The 19734-nt window shown below is 40.8% G+C and overlaps 1 protein-coding gene across 1 annotated transcript in view; it reads right to left on the bottom strand.

Moving 5' to 3' along the window:
* Nucleotides 1–1082: 1082 nt before the first annotated feature.
* Nucleotides 1083–19734, bottom strand: part of cnot6l (CCR4-NOT transcription complex, subunit 6-like) — a 44627-nt gene continuing 25975 nt past the window's right edge. Inside the window, 3 exon segments of the mRNA XM_034169610.1 lie at nucleotides 1083–5251; nucleotides 11814–12016; nucleotides 12592–12852. Coding sequence (XP_034025501.1) covers nucleotides 5030–5251; nucleotides 11814–12016; nucleotides 12592–12852 — 686 coding nt within the window. The 3' untranslated portion in view covers nucleotides 1083–5029.

Genomic DNA, 19734 nt, shown 5'->3' with positions numbered 1-19734 from the left:
AAACCGAGAAGCGCTTTTGTACTGTCGCTAGCACTGTCAAGTTATTTTTAAACCCATGTCAAGACTGAAGGCTGTACCGAAAAGTTTATCAAACAAATTTTTAGATAATTCTGACATCAGGGGGCACTTACGTTGCCTTTTGCTTTTTATGTACAAACTTGTGATGGGTGAAAGTAATAAAATAAAAATATGATAAAAATGTGTAAGAATTAGAGGGTAACAATGGCATGAAATATTTCCTAGTGTATCAGTAACCATTCCCAACTGACATTTTTCAATTACGGAATGACATTTTTGTTGTTACTTGCGCTCAGAACAAAAAAAAACACAAATATACACACTTTGTGAAAAGCTTGACTCTTGACATTTTCAAGAGTGCCACACATTCGACCTACAAGAGGGAAAATAAAAGCAACTAAACAAACGCCCCCCCCCCCCAACAAAAACAAAAATATTGCCTGCAGATTTGGCAGAAGTAACAACAAAAAAATGCTTGCTGTACGAGAAATGTCAGTTGAGTAAATGGACTGCATTTATATAGCGCTTTTCCATCTGCATCAGACGCTCAAAGCGCTTTACAATTATGCCTCTCATTCACCCCGATGTCAGGGTTCTGCCATACAAGGCGCTCACTACACACCGAGAGCAATAGGGAATTAAAGGCCTTGCCCAAGGGCCCTCAGTGATTTTCCAGTCAGGCAGGGATTTGAACCCATGATCTTCTGGACTCAAGCCCAACACCTTAACCACTAGACCATCACCTCCCCGAGTACAGTGCAATATGAATACTAAAGGATTATTAACTAAGCTCAAGGTCTGAACGGGAAAATATCAGCCCAAGGTGTACATACGGGCCGAGTGTTAGCATGGTCCCATGTGAGAAACAGTTAATACTTCATTCATTATGCGGTATCACCCGAATATTAAAGCTGTTGACGGCTCATCGTCAGACCTGTTTGCTTCGCTTCCATGAGGAACTTGCTCGGTTGTTAGCTGGTAAGTTTCAAGCTGTGTTTTTTCCGATGCCATTTAGATATTTATGGAGTATATTCATGTCCGACTTTTTTTTAATCGTGTTCTTGGCTTTCTGGTTTGTAACGAATGTGATACGCGTTCTGGACCGATTATCATCGTAACTGGTCTGATATAGGAAAATACCAGACTGGAAATCGGCCAATCAGAGTGCACGTAGTGTCGCAGCTATATAATAATAATAGTATATTTATCACTCCATTTTTCATTTTACAACTTAATCACTCTAGTTTATTTTTTTTTTTATTATTTCCACCTATGAAAACACTTTTATTAGATGATGAATTTAAATTTTAGAGTGTAAATGAAGAATCGCCTTTCTGTAGGTGGTACTATAAATGTCAGCTTGGTATTAATAACAAATGTTAATCAATATTAAAATGGAATTTTTCGAATTCATATGCATTTTCATTATGTTCATATTTTCATTTGTTACTTTCACCTCCTGGTCGGAATTTAGCGCTTATTGCTACAATTCATTATAGTCCGAAAGTTGAAAATACTTCAGCTTCTAAAATAAGTTTGTATTTGCAATGTAAGAAGGCTGAATGTTACAAAATGTGGGACAATTAATGTTTTTTTTTTAACCCACATTTGGCATTGAATAGATTTCAGGTTTACATGAAACAGAGCTGTAAGGTTAGAAATTTAATAAATTATAGTGTTCAACATTTATGTGGAACTTCAGTCAAAGTTGTTCAACATGGACAGAAAAGATAAATGACTTGTAGAAAGAGGAAAAAAAAAAAATCTAGATGCTCACAGACCAGAGGTTAACTGGGAAAGGCAGCGGCACTTCGGCGCTATATTGCAGAGATTTGTGTAAAATGTCCCATCAGCCTCACAGCTGATACTTGATGGCAATTTCAACACCATGATTTGACATAAGTGTGTTTCAAACTGTCAGCCATGTTCATCTTATTTTTTTTGTCTTTAGCCTCAGAGTCAAATTACAGATGCCAATTAGGAACTAATATTAAAGGAAGAATAACGTATCAAAACAATGACTGATTCCAATGGTTTGTATTGATTTTTAAGTTTTGAATTTGCCATCTAAGTTTTACCAACATTTTATTTATTTTTTTGTGTGTCTCCAATGACACATTTAACAGCTCAGAATGGTCCTGAATGATTACTTAAATGGCTTTCAATTTAATCATCTGAAAGAACAAATGCACAAACTTAAAAAACAATTCCAACCTTTAGTAAGTACATTCAACTCCGGGTCACAATTCGCCAGCAGTATTTTCCAAATGTAATTGTTTTGAAAAACAATTTCTTACCAACTCTAAGACTGAAGATCAGCTTAAACAAATAAAACCAAAAACAATGATAAATCTTCAGCATGAAGGGACGATTTCTTCCATACAAATGGAAGAAATCCTCAGTTCTTCAGTAAACTTGTACTTAAACACTTTACAGTGAAAACAACTTGTCACACCAAAAGACATTTTCATCATTTCCCGTTACCAGCTAATAAAGTGATTGATGCGGGTATTCAGCTGTTAGAGTAAAAAGATTTTAACTTGCAACAGTCCAAAACTATAAGATATCTGTATTTATAGATAAGTAAAGCAGAGATAAAAGTGATGTAAATTTCTATATTTGAGACATTAGAACAGAATAGTTTTAGTGTCTGATTTAAACGGTTATTTCTGAAGATTGTTGGTCAATAAACAAACAGGTTTCAGCAGCAGCCTGCAGACAAACGGATGGTTGTTCAACTTAAAATATTTGAAAGTTTCAATAAAAACAGAGATCCTGAAAGAAACAGACCCATATATAAAAAATAAAGTTGAACAAATTCACACAGACATGCGACAGAACTTTCAAGCAAGCTGGGGGGGGGGGGGACAACTACAGACAGATCAGTAACTGAAGCGACTGACAGCTTCTTAAACCATTTCAGTATTTAACAAATAAAAATGACAGATTATCTACAGTTTTGCCAAATGCCAATTTCCTATAATTAATATAATCAGTGCTGATTTTGTGTTTGTAAGTTTCTTCCAGGCACACATTTTAAACTATCAATTTGCCCCCAACCGGGCAAACTACTCATATATTGAAAATTGAGCAGTTTGTTTAATGACTGGTTTATAAAATAACAAAGTAGTGAAAAAACAAAGTTCATCACAATATCACAAAATACGATCTCTTTTTGACGCAACTGTCCTAAACACATTTTGTAGATTTTTCAATAGCCAATTTGTAAAATGTAATGCCTTTAAGTCAACATAAAACCAGTTTGCCATTTAAAACCAATTGAAATGTCTAGTTTCAAACCATTCAAAACCCACTTATAACCAGTTAATCAGTTGAAGACCCTTGAAAAGCACTTTACTGTAGTTCACACTCCTGGTTTAAAGCTGTTTAAGCCAGTTTAAAAATCGATTTAAACTAGTTCAAACTAATGTTTTAAGGCCATTTTAAAAGCATTATAATCTAGTTCAAACATCTGGTTTCAAGGCCAAATAAAAGAGGTTTAACCCAGTTCAAACTGGTGATTCAAAGCCATTTAAAATCACTTTAAACCAGGTGATGCACTTTGTAGAACAATTTGTAATAAATTAAAACCATCTGGTGGCAGATGTGTATTAAAAAAAAAACAAACAAAAAAAAAAAAATCATGAGTCGACTTGTTTCGCTACAACTTTTTTTACAGGATCATTTGGGGGTTCAGTCCACCAAGACTGAGCACTTTTTACCTTCTTTCCCAAGGACACCTCACTTGGAAGCCATCGCAGATCAAAGTAACGCTTTGGATAAAGGACAAGCAGGCTATCGACTGAGCTACTAAAAGTCACTTCTATAGACTTTAACCCATATAAAGTATTTCTGTGTTCACTGAGACGACAACGCGGCAGTAAACCTGCAAAATGCAGATCTTGAAATCCAGATCTCATCTTTCTGAGATATTTACAAATAAAATGTGCAACTTTGTGGTTTGACAGGAAGTAAATACAATGATCATTATTGCTCATTATGTAAGAGTCATGTTTGAACAGAAGCTTTAAAGAACTTACGGGAAAAAAACAAAACAGACTTTAAAGTCAAAACGTGGTGCTTTAAAATTACACACTGATACAGCTCGGTGCCATTTAAACAGCCACAGTCTTAACGATGACATCATCTCACTTTAAAAAGCCACATCCATCATTTTCACTTAGAAACCACATCTACTCACATTTAAATAAAAACAAACAAAAAACAAGCTTTTTGGTTTTTCCTCCGCTGACTGAACAAAAATATAGGCCTCTGTTTACAAAACTTTAATCAGAACATTCATATCTTAGATTTAGATGTGCTTCTTTCATTAAAATTAATTGTCAGTGAAACCAGGATTAAAAGGAGCATTTAATCCAAAAATCTGAAAGTGGGAGTTCCCCCCACCTCCTGACTGTTTTGAATTTTGAGTTAAACAACTTTTCCCCCCCAGAAATTTTAAGCCAAACATTTATGTCAAAACTTTACATTGCTCAAACAGGATCATAATTTTGTCATGAAAAATATCAATGAAGAAAAAAAAAAAGGACTGTTAAATCAAAGTTGGATGTTATGCAAATTTATCTGAAAAAGAATGCAAATAATAACAACAATAATAATAATAATAAGCATTAAAGTTTGTTAATTCACTGCAAAATCTGCAAGCCGTCTTCATCACATATCTGGAGAAACTGGGGTTAAATTAGTAACCCCAAAATCTCCGTAGATAAATGATGAAGACAGACAAATGATTTAGCAACGGTCTCCCAAACCCAGCATTTGGTATCAAGCCTCATCAAAGACAAAGGGAGGAAAAAAAAAATACAATGTGCCGAAAAGGAAGAGGAGCAACAGCGAGTGAATACTTCACTCCTTCTGGTAGGATGTCAGGGAGATTTAACATAATTGGGGGGCAGGGGAGTGGAACTGTACAGGGTCCTTATAAAGTTGGAGACAGGTGGGGAAACAAAGTGTCTGAAGGGTGGGCGGGGCTTTCCTTTGTCTGGCGTCACTACCTGTGGACCGGCAGGTGCAGCCCGTTGAGGGGGTTGAGCGAGTGGGGGAGGGGCGGGTGCAGCTCCAGCTGGGCCAGCAGGGAGAAGTGGTCCGAGGGGATGTGGGGGTGGGGACAGCCCGTGATGCTGTTGTCGACCAGCCACTGGCTGTCCAGCGGCCCCAGCAGGCCCAGGACGCTCATGTGGGTCTTAGAGAAGAAGATGTAATCGATCACGCCCTGCGGACACAAACACAAGCTGCTTTCACATCACAGTTTCAGTCAAGATTCTGCAAATCTCACAGAACTGACATCTATCAAGCAGTTCTAAAATTGATTTGTATTCTATGCATGTACACACACACACACACACACACACACACACACACACACACACAAAAGTTTGGACATACGAGGTCTGTCAATAAAGTAACGGTCCTTTTTATTTTTTTTAAAAACTATATGGATTTCATTCATATGTTTTTAAGTCAGACATGCTTGAACCCTCGTGCGCATGCGTGAGTTTTTCCACGCCTGTCAGTGACGTCATTCGCCTGTGAGCACGCCTTGGGAAGGAGTGGTCCCGCGCCCTCGTCGGATTTTCATTGTCTGGAAATGGCGGAATGAAAAGGACTTTTTTCCATCAGAATTTTTTCAGAAGCTGTTAGAGACTGGCACCTGGAAACCATTCGAAAAATTTATCTGGCTTTCGGTGAAAATTTTACGGGCTTCACAGAGAATAAGGTCTGTTAGTACAGCTTTAAGGACCCCTTTAAGGACACTCGGTGTGCCGCGCTCCGAGCTGCGAAGACGCGGCACAAGCCACCGGACCATTTCTAAACGGATGACTCTGTGGATATGAGACCGTCGTGTGCTCTTTCTCTGGTTATCACAAGAGCTGGACATCAGCCATTTTCCGGCAGATTTCACTTTTAACAAGAGATTTTGTCATGGAAAGCCGCGCGGAGGCTTCGCGCGTCACGACCAATTCGCTTTGGAAGCGAGACAAAGGAACACCTCCATTTCGGCGTGTCAGAGGACAAGTTTGGACATGTCCAGCTCCACAATTTCACTGATACTTACTGGACTGGTAAGCATTGAAAGCCGAGCTGGACATGTCCAAACTTGTCCTCTGACACGCCGAAATGGAGGTGTTCCTTTGTCTCGCTTCCAAAGCGAATCGGTCGTGACGCGCGAAGCCTCCACGCGGCTTTCCATGACATAATCTCTTGTTAAAAGTGAAATCTGCCGGAAAATGGCTGATGTCCAGCTCTTGTGATAACCAGAGAAAGAGCACACGATGGTTGGTGTATATATATAGATATATATATAGATATATACGTATATAGATAGACACACACACACAAAGATTTCTCTTTCTGTGCTACTTTCTCTCTCAACATAGCTTTCAATTCTTTCACTTTTCCTCGGCCTGAAATTCAAACATCAGTAGACTTCTGGTCATGTGACTGACTCATGTGAAGCTTCATAACTGCGCTGACGAGCACAGATTATTTTGTAAATCAAACACGCTCAATTTTAAGCTTTTTTTTTTTTTAACACAACACAGCATAAATTGATTTTTGATTAAATATCACCAGTTTAAGATTGGATTTGATTCTTTCTCATGACAATCTTTTTTTAGATCAGATTAGATTAAACTTTGTCATTGTGCAGAGTGCAGGTACAGGGCCAATGAAATGCAGCCGACATCTAACCAGAAGTGAAAGAAAAGCAATTAAATAGTTCAAATCAAGTAATGTGTAGAGTTAGGAGTGACGTAGACAAATAGGAGATGGATAATATACAGATGGGTAAGTACAGTAGTAGTTATAGGTGACTACAGTGACAAACAAATAGTGCTGCATACAACAATGTATGAATAGATATATACAAGAGTGCAGTTTATTGCACTGAGGTCATTACAGGATAAATATAAAATATATTGCACAGGATTTGTGTAAACTGGTTCAAGGTGTGCAGGGACAGATGCCGTACAGAGGTACATCTAGTGCGAGACAGGAGGTGGAGTTTTATTCAGCAGTGCAACAGCCTCTGGGAAGAAGCTGTTCCTGAGCCTGCTTGTGCGGGTGCACAGGTACCTGTATCTCCTGTAGGAGGGTGACAAGACCATGGTTAGGCCGAGTGACATGCTTAACAATGGGTCTGGTTTTGTTCAGGCAGCCTTTATGGTAAATGTTATGGATGGGGGAGGAGGGGGAGCTTGGAGCCAATGGTCCTTTGGGCAGATCTCACAACCCTTTGTAGTACTTTATGGTCGGTAGCAGTGCAGTTGTCGTACCACACCTCAGAGAGTGCCAAGCTATTGTCTTTGCACCACGCAACCAAGTGCTAAACCTCTCATTTCATATGCCCCTCTAATCAGACTCAACACTGTGGTATCATCTGCGAACTTGATTATGGCGTTGGAACAATAAAGAGTTGTGGGTGAATAGAGAATAGAGCAGGGACTCAGCACACAGCCTTGCGGTGTGCCTGTGTTCAGTGTGATTGTGGAGGAGGACAAGCTTCCCAGTTTAACAGCCTGGGGTCTGTTAGAAAGTCCAGAATCCAGTTACAGAGTGGTTTGCTGGAGTCTGGAGGGGATAACAATATAAAGCGCCTTGGGGAAACTGTTTGTTGTGATTTGGCGCTATATAAATAAAATTGATTTGATAACAGTGTTAAAAGCTGAAATGAAGTTGTGAGAGGTCCAGTGCAATGATGGGGGCCAGGCAACAGGGTGGAGTTCCTTCAGTTCCTTGGCTGTGGAGTGTTTGGGTACTGGAACAATGATGACAGACTTAAAGATAGAGGGCACTGTAGTTTGGGCTACAGACCTGTGTAAGATATACAGTAGTGTTCAGAATAATAGTAGTGCAATGTCACTCAAAAGATCAATCCAGGTTTTGAGTATATTTCTTATTGTTACATGGGAAACAAGGTACCAGTAGATTCAGTAGATTCTCACAAATCCAACAAGACCAAGCATTCTTGATATGCACACTCTTAAGGCTATGAAATTGGGCTATTAGTAAAAAAAGTAGAAAAGGGGGTGTTCACAATAATAGTAGCATCTGCTGTTGACGCTACAAACTCAAAACTATTATGTTCAAACTGCTTTTTAGCAATCCTGTGAATCACTAAACTAGTATTTAGTTGTATAACCACAGTTTTCATGATTTCTTCACATCTGCGAGGCATTAATTTTGTTGGTTTGGAACCAAGATTTTGCTCATTTACTAGTGTGCTTGGGGTCATTGTCTTGTTGAAACACCCATTTCAAGGGCATGTCCTCTTCAGCATAAGGCAACATGACCTTTTCACGTATTTTGACATATCCAAACTGATCCATGATACCTGGTATGCGATATATAGGCCCAACACCATAGTAGGAGAACCATGCCCATATCATGATGCTTGCACCACCATGCTTCACTGTCTTCACTGTGGCTTGAATTCAGAGTTTGGGGGTCGTCTCACAAACTGTCTGCGGCCCTTGGACCCAAAAAGAACAATTTTACTCTCATCAGTCCACAAGATATTCCTCCATTTCTCTTTAGGCCAGTTGATGTGTTCTTTGGCAAATTGTAACCTCTTCTGCACATATCTTTTATTTAACAGAGGGACTTTGCGGGGGATTCTTGCAAATAAATTAGCTTCACACAGGCATCTTCTAACTGTCACAGCATTTACAGGTAACTCCAGACTGTCTTTGATCATCCTGGAGCTGATCAATGGGTCAGCCATTGCCATTCTGGTTATTCTTCTATCCATTTTGATGGTTGTTTTACATTTTCTTGTGTCTCTGTTTTTTTGTCCATTTTAAAGCATTGGAGATCATTGTAGATGAACAGCCTATAATTTTTTGCACCTGCGTATACGTTTTCCCCTCTCCAATCAACTTTTTAATCAAACTACACTGTTCTTCTGAACAATGTCTTGAACGTCCCATTTTCCTCAGGCTTTAAAAGGGGCAAGCATGTTCAACAGGTGCTGGCTTCACCCTTAAATAGGGGACACCTGATTCACACCTGTATGTTCCACAAAATTGACGAACTCTGACTGAATGCCACATACTATTACTGTGAACACACCCTTTTCTACTTTTTTTACTAATAGCCCAATTTCATAGCCTTAAGAGTGTGCATATCATGAATTCTTGGTCTTGTTGGATTTGTGAGAATCTACTGAATCTACTGGTACCTTGTTTCCCATGTAACAATAAGAAATATACTCAAAACCTGGATTAAGCTTTTTAGTCACATAGCACTACTATTATTCTGAAAACTACTGTAAATAAAGGCACCAGCCAATTGCTCTGTGCAGATATTGACCTTTTGGTGCACATGTTGAGTTCAAAGACCATCAGAAAAAGTGCAAATCTGACAGTCTTTATTTTAACAGTTTCTGGCTATAGATAAACAGTATACGAGGTCTGTGAGAAAAGTATCCGACCTTGTTATTTTATGCAAAAAATATATGGATTTGATTCATATGTTTTTAAGTCAGCCAAGCTTGAACCTTCGTGCGCATGCGTGAGTTTTTTCACGCCGATCGGTTGCGTCATTTACCTGTGGGCAGGCTTTGAGTGAGCACTGGTCCACCCCCCTCGTCGTTTTTTCATTGCGAGGAAATGGCGGAATGATTTGGGCTTTGTTCCATCAGAATATTTTCAGAAACTGTTAGAGACAGGCAGCTGGAAACCATTCAGAAAATTCACATGGCTTTCGGTGAAAATTTTATGGGCTTCACAGAGATTAAGGAGTGTTACTACCGCTTTAAGGACGGCCCACAATGGCGCACGGCATGCCGCGCTCCAAGCCGCGATTGACAGGCAGAAACCACCATTTCATTTCTAAACGGACGGCTGTGTCGATCCGGGACCATCGTGTGCAATTTCTCTGATATCACAAGAGCTGGACATCAGCCATTTTCCAGCAGATTTCACTTTTAACAAGAGATTTTGTCATGGAAAGCCGCACGGAGGCTTCGTGCGTCACGACGGAGCCGCTGATGGAGCGAGACAAAGAACACCTCCGTTTTGGAGTGTCAGAGGACAAGTTGGGACATGCCTATCTCGGCTTTCAGTGGCTTACCAGTCGAGTGAGTATAAGAGAAATTGTGGAGAGCTGGCCATAGCTGAGTCTATGGCATTTATCATGATGCCTAACTATACTATTAGATTTCTGACCATATCCAAAGAAAAAAATTCTCATACCGCCATGTTGGTAACAAAGTTTTAAGTCAAGTCAAAGTTTTTTTTACATGTTCTAAAGCAAAATTGTTTCTTGGAATCTGGAATAAGAGAGATGTGGAGATACACTCTGGAGAGAAGGAGAATGAAAGGCAGTAGGAGCAAGACTGAGTACATGTGTGTGAATGAGAGGAAGACCAGTGGAATAGTGCAGTTACAAGGAGTAGAGGTGGTGAAAGTAGATGAGTTCATCTTTCCTGAGGTCATCTTTCCAAAGTAATGAGAGTGTAATGGAGAGTGTGGTAGAGAGGCGAAGAAAAGAGTGCAGGCAGGGTGGAGTGGGTAGAGAAAGGTGACAGGAGTGATTTGTGACAAAAGAATATCTGCAGGAGTGACGGGGAAAGTCTACAACACGGTTGTGGGACCAGCTATGTTGTACTGCTTAGAGACGATGGCACTAACAGAAAGACGGGAAGCAGAGCTGAAGATGCTACAATTTTGTTTGGGAGTGACAAGATCGAACAGGATTAGGAATTAGCATAGAGGGTTCGCACAAGCAGGACAATTTGGAAACAAAGCCAGGAGAGGTGAGATTGAGATGATTTAGACAAGTACAGAGGACAGAGACAATTAAAATGAAATTGTCTTTTCAGCACTGGAAATACATTCGCGAGTGCACAAATTAGCCATAATTGGATGCTTAAATTATCCAGGAAGGAGTTTCATAAAGAAGGCCATATTTATAACACATGAAGTAGATATCAATACCTTCAAAATGGAATCAGTTTGAAAAGTTTTATTATTATTTTAGGGTCACAATTTTTTTTTTTCACATTTCAGAGGTTTCTCCCACAATAACTGTTTACCACAGATATGCCAACTTTACATATTTCACAGCCAGTATAGCTGGCATTAAGGAGCCAAGAAATGGAAAGGCTTATTTGAGTGTAATGGTATGCTTCAGTGTCTCAAACATAGTCGATGTAACATTTTCCATAGTTTGAGCATACATAAACTTCACAGTTTAGTGTCAATGTCTGTTGTTTGACTATAGTCAAAGTCTGGGTGTCCATGACAACTGCCACAGAAAATTTCAGGCCTCTAAGTCCATTATTTGCTGAGATATTCTACCTTGAACATGGCTCCAGAAATGACGGCCATAATTTTTGCCTAAAAACGGCAGACCCCATGCACACTAAACTGGCCATATCTCAGAAACTACTTGGCCTACAGGCCTCAAACTTCAGATGTGTTGTTCTGAATGGTCTGGGAATATTTGATTAAAATTTAAAGAAAATCTGAGAAAGTGCGTGAGGCCCTCGTTGAATTGACATGGAATGACCCTTCGCAACAGCGATGGGCCATATTATTAGTCACCAAAAACATGACCATATTTAAAAAACCACCAACAACAAAACATTTAAAAACAAACAGATGCTGAGCCAAAAGAGCCGTCGTAGCAGCCGGGTAGATTTTACCTGAAGAATGGTGCCATTTTCATATAATTTATATTGTCAGTTCCAAAAACACCCCAGCTCAGACAAACACAAATTCAGCTCTCCTAGTTTGTGCACGTTGGATGCAGAGTGTTTGGATGGGTTTTACCTTGAAGTCATACGTGTAGTTGGTGAAAGGCATCACGTTGCTGTCGTAAGCACTCTTCAGCTGGAAGCTATGCGTGATGCTCCCGTCGGAGTTGCCGTTCTTGCCGTTGCAGCTGAAGTTGGTCAAACATTCGCTGTAGCGCAGCTCCTTGAAGTCCTTGTGGTTCTCGGCAACGCCGCCATTGCTCAGGTATTCCACCACACCTGAGCGACGCAAGACATCACTTCAGTTCCCAAAGTGCACCACGTTAACAAAAGGAATACCACAATTGGATATGGAATTTTCAAGAAGTAAAACAGATTCCACTCAGATCTGGTGAAACACAAGACAGCATGACATTTTAGTGCAGACCTGCAAAACAAGACTTTGCTTGACTTTTGCATGATGGGACATTTGGGTGGGGGCAGAGTTCTGCACTGTCATGAGTGCACATCTAGTTATTCAGTGAGGTCATGAAAGTGTAGCAACAGAGAGAAACAGGAAATGTATTGCCAGGAGCAGGACAAAGAATGGATTTTAAGAAAAGTCTGTATGCCCCTTCACACACACATATGTACCATTAGTGTTTGAACAATGTCTCAAGCCCCGCCTCCACCTCAATCTCAACTATTGACAATTTTAACTTCTGGCATAGAAGGAAATTGTTTTGTGTTTTGCACTGCCACCTGCTGCTCAAATGCAAAATGCATAATTGTTAGACTAAAGCAATGTGATGATTGAAACCATAATTTATTACTATTCTGGATGGATTCTAACAAGAAACAAGCAGAAACCATACCGGAGTCAGGCAGCGAGTTGAGGTCAGCACACAGGACGATGGGGATCGAAGACAGGTCAGAGGTAGGGGAGCTGGTTGCCACGGCGCTCGAGGCTGCCTCACCAATACTCTTCAGCTCAGACAGGAACATCATAGTCTGAATCAGTTTGACGTCTGAGTACTCGGGGTCCCAGTGCATGTGAGCGTTGGCCACCAGGATTAACTGTCTCTCCTGAGGAGGCTTCATACCTATAAACAAACACAGAAGATGACTTTCTTGATCTAATGCATTTTATATTTTGCTGTTTTTTTTGTTTGTATTCTTGGTTTTGTGGATTCAGTCAATTTAATTTCAATTTCAATTTATTTTCATTTATATAGCGCCAAATCACAACAGAGTTGCCTCAAAGCGCTTCACACAGGTAAGGTCTAACCTTACCAACCCCCAGAGCAACAGTAGTAAGGAAAAACTCCCTCTGAGGAAGAAACCTCAAGCAGACCAGACTCAAAGGGGTGACCCTCTGCTTGGGCCATGCTACAAACATAAATTACAGAACAATTCACAGAACAATATACAAAAAATGCTATTGGCGCACAGGACAGGAGGATCGCCAACGCAAATACAACTCCCATCTCTGGATGGAGCTGCACCTTAAACAGAGAGAAAAAAACAGAATCAGGCATCAGAAAGACAAAAAATACTGTATAATTTGCCAGCATTAAACAAGAAAACAGAGAAATACTAAGGTGATCGCCGGCCACTAGCCCTAAACTTCACTAAAAGACCCCAGAATTTAGGTAAAGTTGAGGCCGCAGGCCGCTCCAATTACTAATAAATGAATTAAAAGAGTAAAAAGCATAAAACAAAACTGTACCAGTATGCTAGCCATATGAAAGGGAAAATAAGCGCGCCTTAAGTCTGGACTTGAAAATGTCCACAGAATCTGACTGTTTTATTGATGCAGGGAGACCATTCCACAGAACGGGCATGATAAGAGAAAGCTCTGTGACCCGCAGACTTCTTATTCACTTTAGGGACACAAAGTAGTCCTGCACCCTGAGAACGTAAAGCCCGGGCCGGTACGTAAGGTTTAATTAGGTCAGCTAGGTAGGGAGGTGCCAGTCCATGAATAATTTTATAGGTTAGTAGCAGAACCTTAAAATCTGATCTCACTGGGACAGGAAGCCAGTGAAGGGATGCTAAAATGGGTGCAATGTGGTTGAACTTTCTGCTTCGTGTCAAAAGTCTGGCTGCAGCATTTTGAACCAATTGGAGACCCCTAATGCAAGACTGCAGTAAACCAGAAAATAGAACATTGCAGCAGTCCAATCTAGAAGAGATCAATTCAAATTCAAATTTATTTATATAGCACTTTTAAAACACAGCTGCAGCTGACCAAAGTGCTTCACAATAATAGCAATACAAAAGTGTAAAATATTAAAGGAAAAGAATAAAATAAATAAATAAATAATCTAAAATACAGAGCAAAATAGCATAGCAAAGCATACACCACTTAGCCAGTGTTGAAAGCCAGGGAGAAGAGAAGAGTTTTCAGTCTAGACTTAAACTGTCTTGTCCTTGTAGAGCAGAGATGGGCAATCATGTGCCATAAAGGGCCGAGACACTGCAGGTTTTCCATGCAACCAATCGCCTCAGCAGGTGATTTCATTAAAGATCAGGTGTTTCAGCAGGTGATTTCATTGACAACCAGGTGTTTATGTTCAGAGCAGAAGCTCATCAGCAACCCACCTGCTGAGGTGATTGGTTACACGGAAAACCTGCAGTGTCTCGGCCCTCGACGCCCACCCCTGTTGTAGAGGGTTACTTTGCCCGAACACTAAAATCTCAGTTTTATTTTTATTAAGATTCAGAAAATTAGCTCTCATCCAGACTTGTACATCATTTAGACAGTCCTGTAGTATTTTTACAGCAGCCTGGGTATAACACGAAATTACAGGAAGGTAAATCTGAATGTCGTCTGCAAAACAATGAAAACAGACTTTATGCTTTTTAAAAACAGACCCAAGAGGGATCATGTATAAAGCAAAGAGAAGTGGTGCTAAAATTGAGCCCTGGGGCATGCCATATTTAAGAGGAGACACAGAGGAAGAGTACTGTCCTACATTAACAGAAAAACTTCTGTTGGAAAGATAGGACCGAAACCAATTCAGCGCTGAACCCTTAATACCTATGTGCGTCTCGAGGCGAGTCACAAGGACACTGTGATCCACTGTGTCAAAGGCTGCAGATAAATCTAAAAGCAGAAGAACTGCAGAGTTCCCAGCATCAACAGTTAAAAGAAGGTCATTGAAAACTTTTAAAAGGGCTGTTTCAGTACTGTGTCTTAATTTAAAACCAGACTGAAACTTCTCCCCTATTTCATTAAGATCCAGATAAGCCTGCAATTGGTCATAAACAGCTTTCTCTAAGACTTTAGACACAAATGGTAATTTAGAGATCGGTCTATAGTTGGACAACACATTTGGGTCAAGACTGCTCTTTTTGATGAGCGGCTGGACTACAGCACGTTTAAGAGCTGACGGAAAACAGCCACTTGATAGAGAAGCGTTCACAGGTTCAGCAATGAATGGACCAATACACTGAAAAACATCTTTAAACAAATGACCTGGAACAATGTCCAAAGTGCAGGAAGAAGACTTAAGATGATTAACAATTTTAGTCAGCTCACAAACAGATAACGGATTAAAACAATCAAAAACAGCATGACACATGGATGGATCTGCTGACTCCACCTCAGATACAGGACATGATCTAAGATCAGAGGTTTTATCTCTGAAATAAGAGAGAAAATGAATGACATGAATCTAGTTTTAGCAGCTTTAGCTGCTCTCTGATACTCAGACAGTCTGTCCCTCAGTATTTGCAAGGAAACGTGAAGATGATCTTTTTTCCATTGTCGCTCAGCGTGCCTACAAGAGCGCCTGAGTTCACGAGTGCGCTCGTTTAGCCAAGTCTGTGCCGTGGGCTTTAAGTGCTTCAGCCGTAAAGGAGCCACAGAGTCCAAAGCCTTGGTGCACGCACCTTTAAAATAAGAAAGGAGTTCATCGGGAGTTGCGTTATCTGAGTCGTTTCTATACGTTTCATGAAAAGCATCAGAAAACAGGGCGGTTGACTCAGTATTGAATGTGCGCACCCGGCGCGCTGTGGCGCACGGACTGACCACGGTCTGAGACAACGCTACAGAGAATAAAACAGCAAAGTGATCAGAGAAGTGGGTTTCACAAATCTCAATTACATTAGGATTAAGACCGAAAGAGAGCACAATGTCCAAAATATGCCCCTTCTCGTGCGTACAGCTTGACACAGACTGAGTCAAATTAAAAGAGTCAATCAAATCCAAGAAGTCTTTAACCATCGGCTTGGATTCGCAACAGACGTGGATATTAAAATCCCCAACAATCAGAAAGTGATCGTAATTCAATGATAAGCTGGCCACAAAGTCAGTAAAGTCCTGAATGAAGTCTTTATTTGGCTTTGGAGGGCGATACACCAGTGCGCACAGGACTGGAATATCAGAGCTTATCACAAAAGTCTGCAGTTCAAAGCTGGAAAACAGATCTGCCGGTACCCGCCGACAGGTGTAGCTTTCTTTATATACAGTAGCTAGCCCACCGCCTCTGCCAGTCATCCGAGGCGTACTAAAGTAAAGGCATGAAGGGGGTAAAAGCTCGGAGAAAGGTGAAGACTCACCGACTTGGAGCCAGGTCTCTGTGAGCAGCATTATATCCAGTTTGCGCGATGTAAAGAAATCTTTCAATAAAAACGTTTTGTTAGCTAGCGATCTAGCATTCAACAGGCCAAGGCGTAATGACAGTTTCACAGACCCGCGAGGAGCAGCGGCACAGCGGCCGGAGGGCGCCAAAATCCACCCCACGGCGCTTCACCCGGCGTTTGAGCTGAGGTGCTGGAAGCGGCAGATGACGCAGGCCGGTGTCCAAACGCGCAGGGAACACGGGCTGGATCCATCGTAACCCATACGATCTTCTAATTACTGGGAATCCAGGAGTCCTGAAGAAAGGGACAATTCCACGGTTGGACCTCCAGTGAGCCTTAATTTTCACAAGGACACCTCTGCGTTTCCCGCGCTTTCTGGGTCGCTTCCTCCGTGTGAAGACAGGTGAGCGCAGCAGATAAGCAGGTACAGAGCTCAAGGGAGTAGGGAATCTGGATGTTTGGTCCCCAAAAATGTTCCGTAGAACCAGCTCGTGAGAAAGTTTGAGATCAATGAGTGCCTGGCGATCATACACTAGCAATCCAGTGATGCTTTCACAAGAATAAATAACACAGCAATAACCAACAGAAAACGCAGAGCAGGTAGACGACTGCCGGTACACGCTGGTGCCATCTTGCCACAAAAAATGCATGGATCAGGGTCTCAGCATCAGCCATAGACAGGATGGGACGAATCTTCGCTATATTTCACAGGTGGAAGAAAGCAGTCATAGTAATATTTCTAATGTGGAGGCCAAAGGACAACGAAGGATCAAAAATTACCCCAAGGTTCCTCACTTTGTCAGTGTGATGTATGACACACGAGCCGAGGCTGAGCGTTAACTGGTCAAATTGATGCCGATGTCTCACTGGACCAAGAACCATCATTTCAGACTTGTCAGAGTTTAAAAGTAGGAAGTTTCTAGACATCCAACTTCTCACTGCTGCAAGGCAATCTTCTAAGGATTTTATGTGAACAAGATTACCAGCAGTTATTGAGCCGAGTATTCCTTTAACTTTAACTAGTAATGACTTCATGACTTTCTTTGCTAATAAAATTTTAACTATTAGAGAAAAAATTACTCATAACCATCCCAAAGACGTATCGTTATCTTTGGCTGCTTTCAGTGATGCCGGTATTTGGTTAGACTCTTTCTCTCAGATTGTTCTGTCTGAGTTATTTTCATTAGTTACTTCATCCAAACCATCAACATGTCTATTAGACCCCATTCCTACCAGGCTGCTCAAGGAAGCCCTACCATTATTTAATGCTTCGATCTTAAATATGATCAATCTATCTTTATTAGCTGGCTATGTACCACAGGCTTTTAAGGTGGCAGTAATTAAACCATTACTTAAAAAGCCATCACTTGACCCAGCTATCTTAGCTAATTATAGGCCAATCTCCAACCTTCCTTTTCTCTAACTAACTGATCATCTGCAGAGGAATGGTCTATTTGAAGAGTTTCACTCAGGTTTTAGAATTCATCATAGTACAGAAACAGCTTTAGTGAAGGTTACAAATGATCTTCTTATGGCCTCAGACAGTGGACTCATCTCTGTGCTTGTTCTGTTAGACCTCAGTGCTGCTTTTGATACTGTTGACCATAACATTTTATTACAGAGATTAGAGCATGCCATAGCTTTAAAGACACTGCACTGCGGTGGTTTGAATCATATTTGTCTAATAGATTACAATTTGTTCATGTAAATGGGGAATCTTCTTCACAGACTAAGGTTAATTATGGAGTTCCACAAGGTTCTGTGCTAGGACCAATTTTATTCACTTTATACATGCTTCCCTTAGGCAGTATTATTACACAGCATTGCTTAAATTTTCATTGTTACGCAGATGATACCCAGCTTTATCTATCCATGAAGCCAGAGGACACACACGAATTAGCTAAACTGCAGTATTGTCTTACAGACATAAGGACATGGATGACCTCTAATTTCCTGCTTTTAAACTCAGATAAAACTGAAGTTATTGTACTTGGCCCCACAAATCTTAGAAACATGGTGTCTAACCAGATCCTTACTCTGGATGGCATTACCCTGACCTCTAGTAATACTGTGAGAAATCTTGGAGTCATTTTTGATCAGGATATGTCATTCAAAGTGCATATTAAACAAATATGCAAGACTGCTTTTTTGCATTTACGCAATATCTCTAAAATTAGAAAGGTCTTGTCTCAGAGTGATGCTGAAAAACTAATTCATGCATTTATTTCCTTTAGGCTGGACTATTGTAATTCATTATTATCAGGTTGTCCTAAAAGTTCCCTGAAAAGCCTTCAGTTAATTCAAAATGCTGCAGCTAGAGTACTGACGGGGACTAGAAGAAGAGAGCATATCTCACCCATATTGGCCTCTCTTCTTTGGCTTCCTGTTAATTCTAGAATAGAATTTAAAATTCTTCTTACTTATAAGGTTTTGAATAATCAGGTCCCTTCTTATCTTAGGGACCTCATAGTACCATATCACCCCAATAGAGCGCTTCGCTCTCAGACTGTAGGCTTACTTGTAGTTCCTAGGGTTTGTAAGAGTAGAATGGGAGGCAGAGCCTTCAGCTTTCAGGCTCCTCTCCTGTGGAATCAGCTCCCAATTCGGATCAGGGAGACAGACACCCTCTCTACTTTTAAGATTAGGCTTAAAACTTTCCTTTTTGCTAAAGCTTATAGTTAGGGCTGGATCAGGTGACCCTGAACTATCCCTTAGTTATGCTGCTATAGACTTAGACTGCTGGGGGGTTCCCATAATGCACTCTTTCTTTCTCTTTTTGCTCTGTGTGCACCACTCTGCATTTAATCATTAGTGACTGATCTCTGCTCCCCTCCACAGCATGTCTTTTTCCTGGTTCTCTCCCTCAGCCCCAACCAGTCCCAGCAGAAGACTGCCCCTCCCTGAGCCTGGTTCTGCTGGAGGTTTCTTCCTGTTAAAAGGGAGTTTTTCCTTCACACTGTCGCCAAGTGCTTGCTCACAGGGGGTCGTTTTGACCATTGGGGTTTTTACGTAATTATTGTATGGCCTTGCCTTACAATATAAAGCGTCTTGGGGCAACTGTTTGTTGTGATTTGGCGCTATATAAATAAAATTGATTGAATTGATTGATTGATTGATTATCGGCATGTATAACAGAGTATCATCTGCATAGCAGTGAAAGGTAATCCCAAAACGGCGCAATGTGCGCCCAAGGGGTGCGATATAAAGGGAGAAAAGCAGGGGGCCTAAGACAGATCCCTGTGGAACCCCAAATTTCATGTCACTAAGGTTAGAGGTAGTGTTACTGTACAAAACACAGTGAGAACGACTGGTCAAGTATGACGTCAGCCATGCAAGGGCACTCCCAGTAATCCCAAAATGATTTTCCAGCCTATCAAGTAGAATATGATGATCCACTGTATGAAATGCAGCACTGAGATCTAACAGCA

This window comes from Thalassophryne amazonica, chromosome 5 (genome assembly GCF_902500255.1).
Source record: "Thalassophryne amazonica chromosome 5, fThaAma1.1, whole genome shotgun sequence".
In the NCBI taxonomy this organism is placed as follows: Eukaryota; Metazoa; Chordata; class Actinopteri; order Batrachoidiformes; family Batrachoididae; genus Thalassophryne; species Thalassophryne amazonica.
The sequence above is the reverse complement of the archived record's forward strand: the minus strand, read 5'-3'. Positions and strand labels throughout refer to the sequence as shown.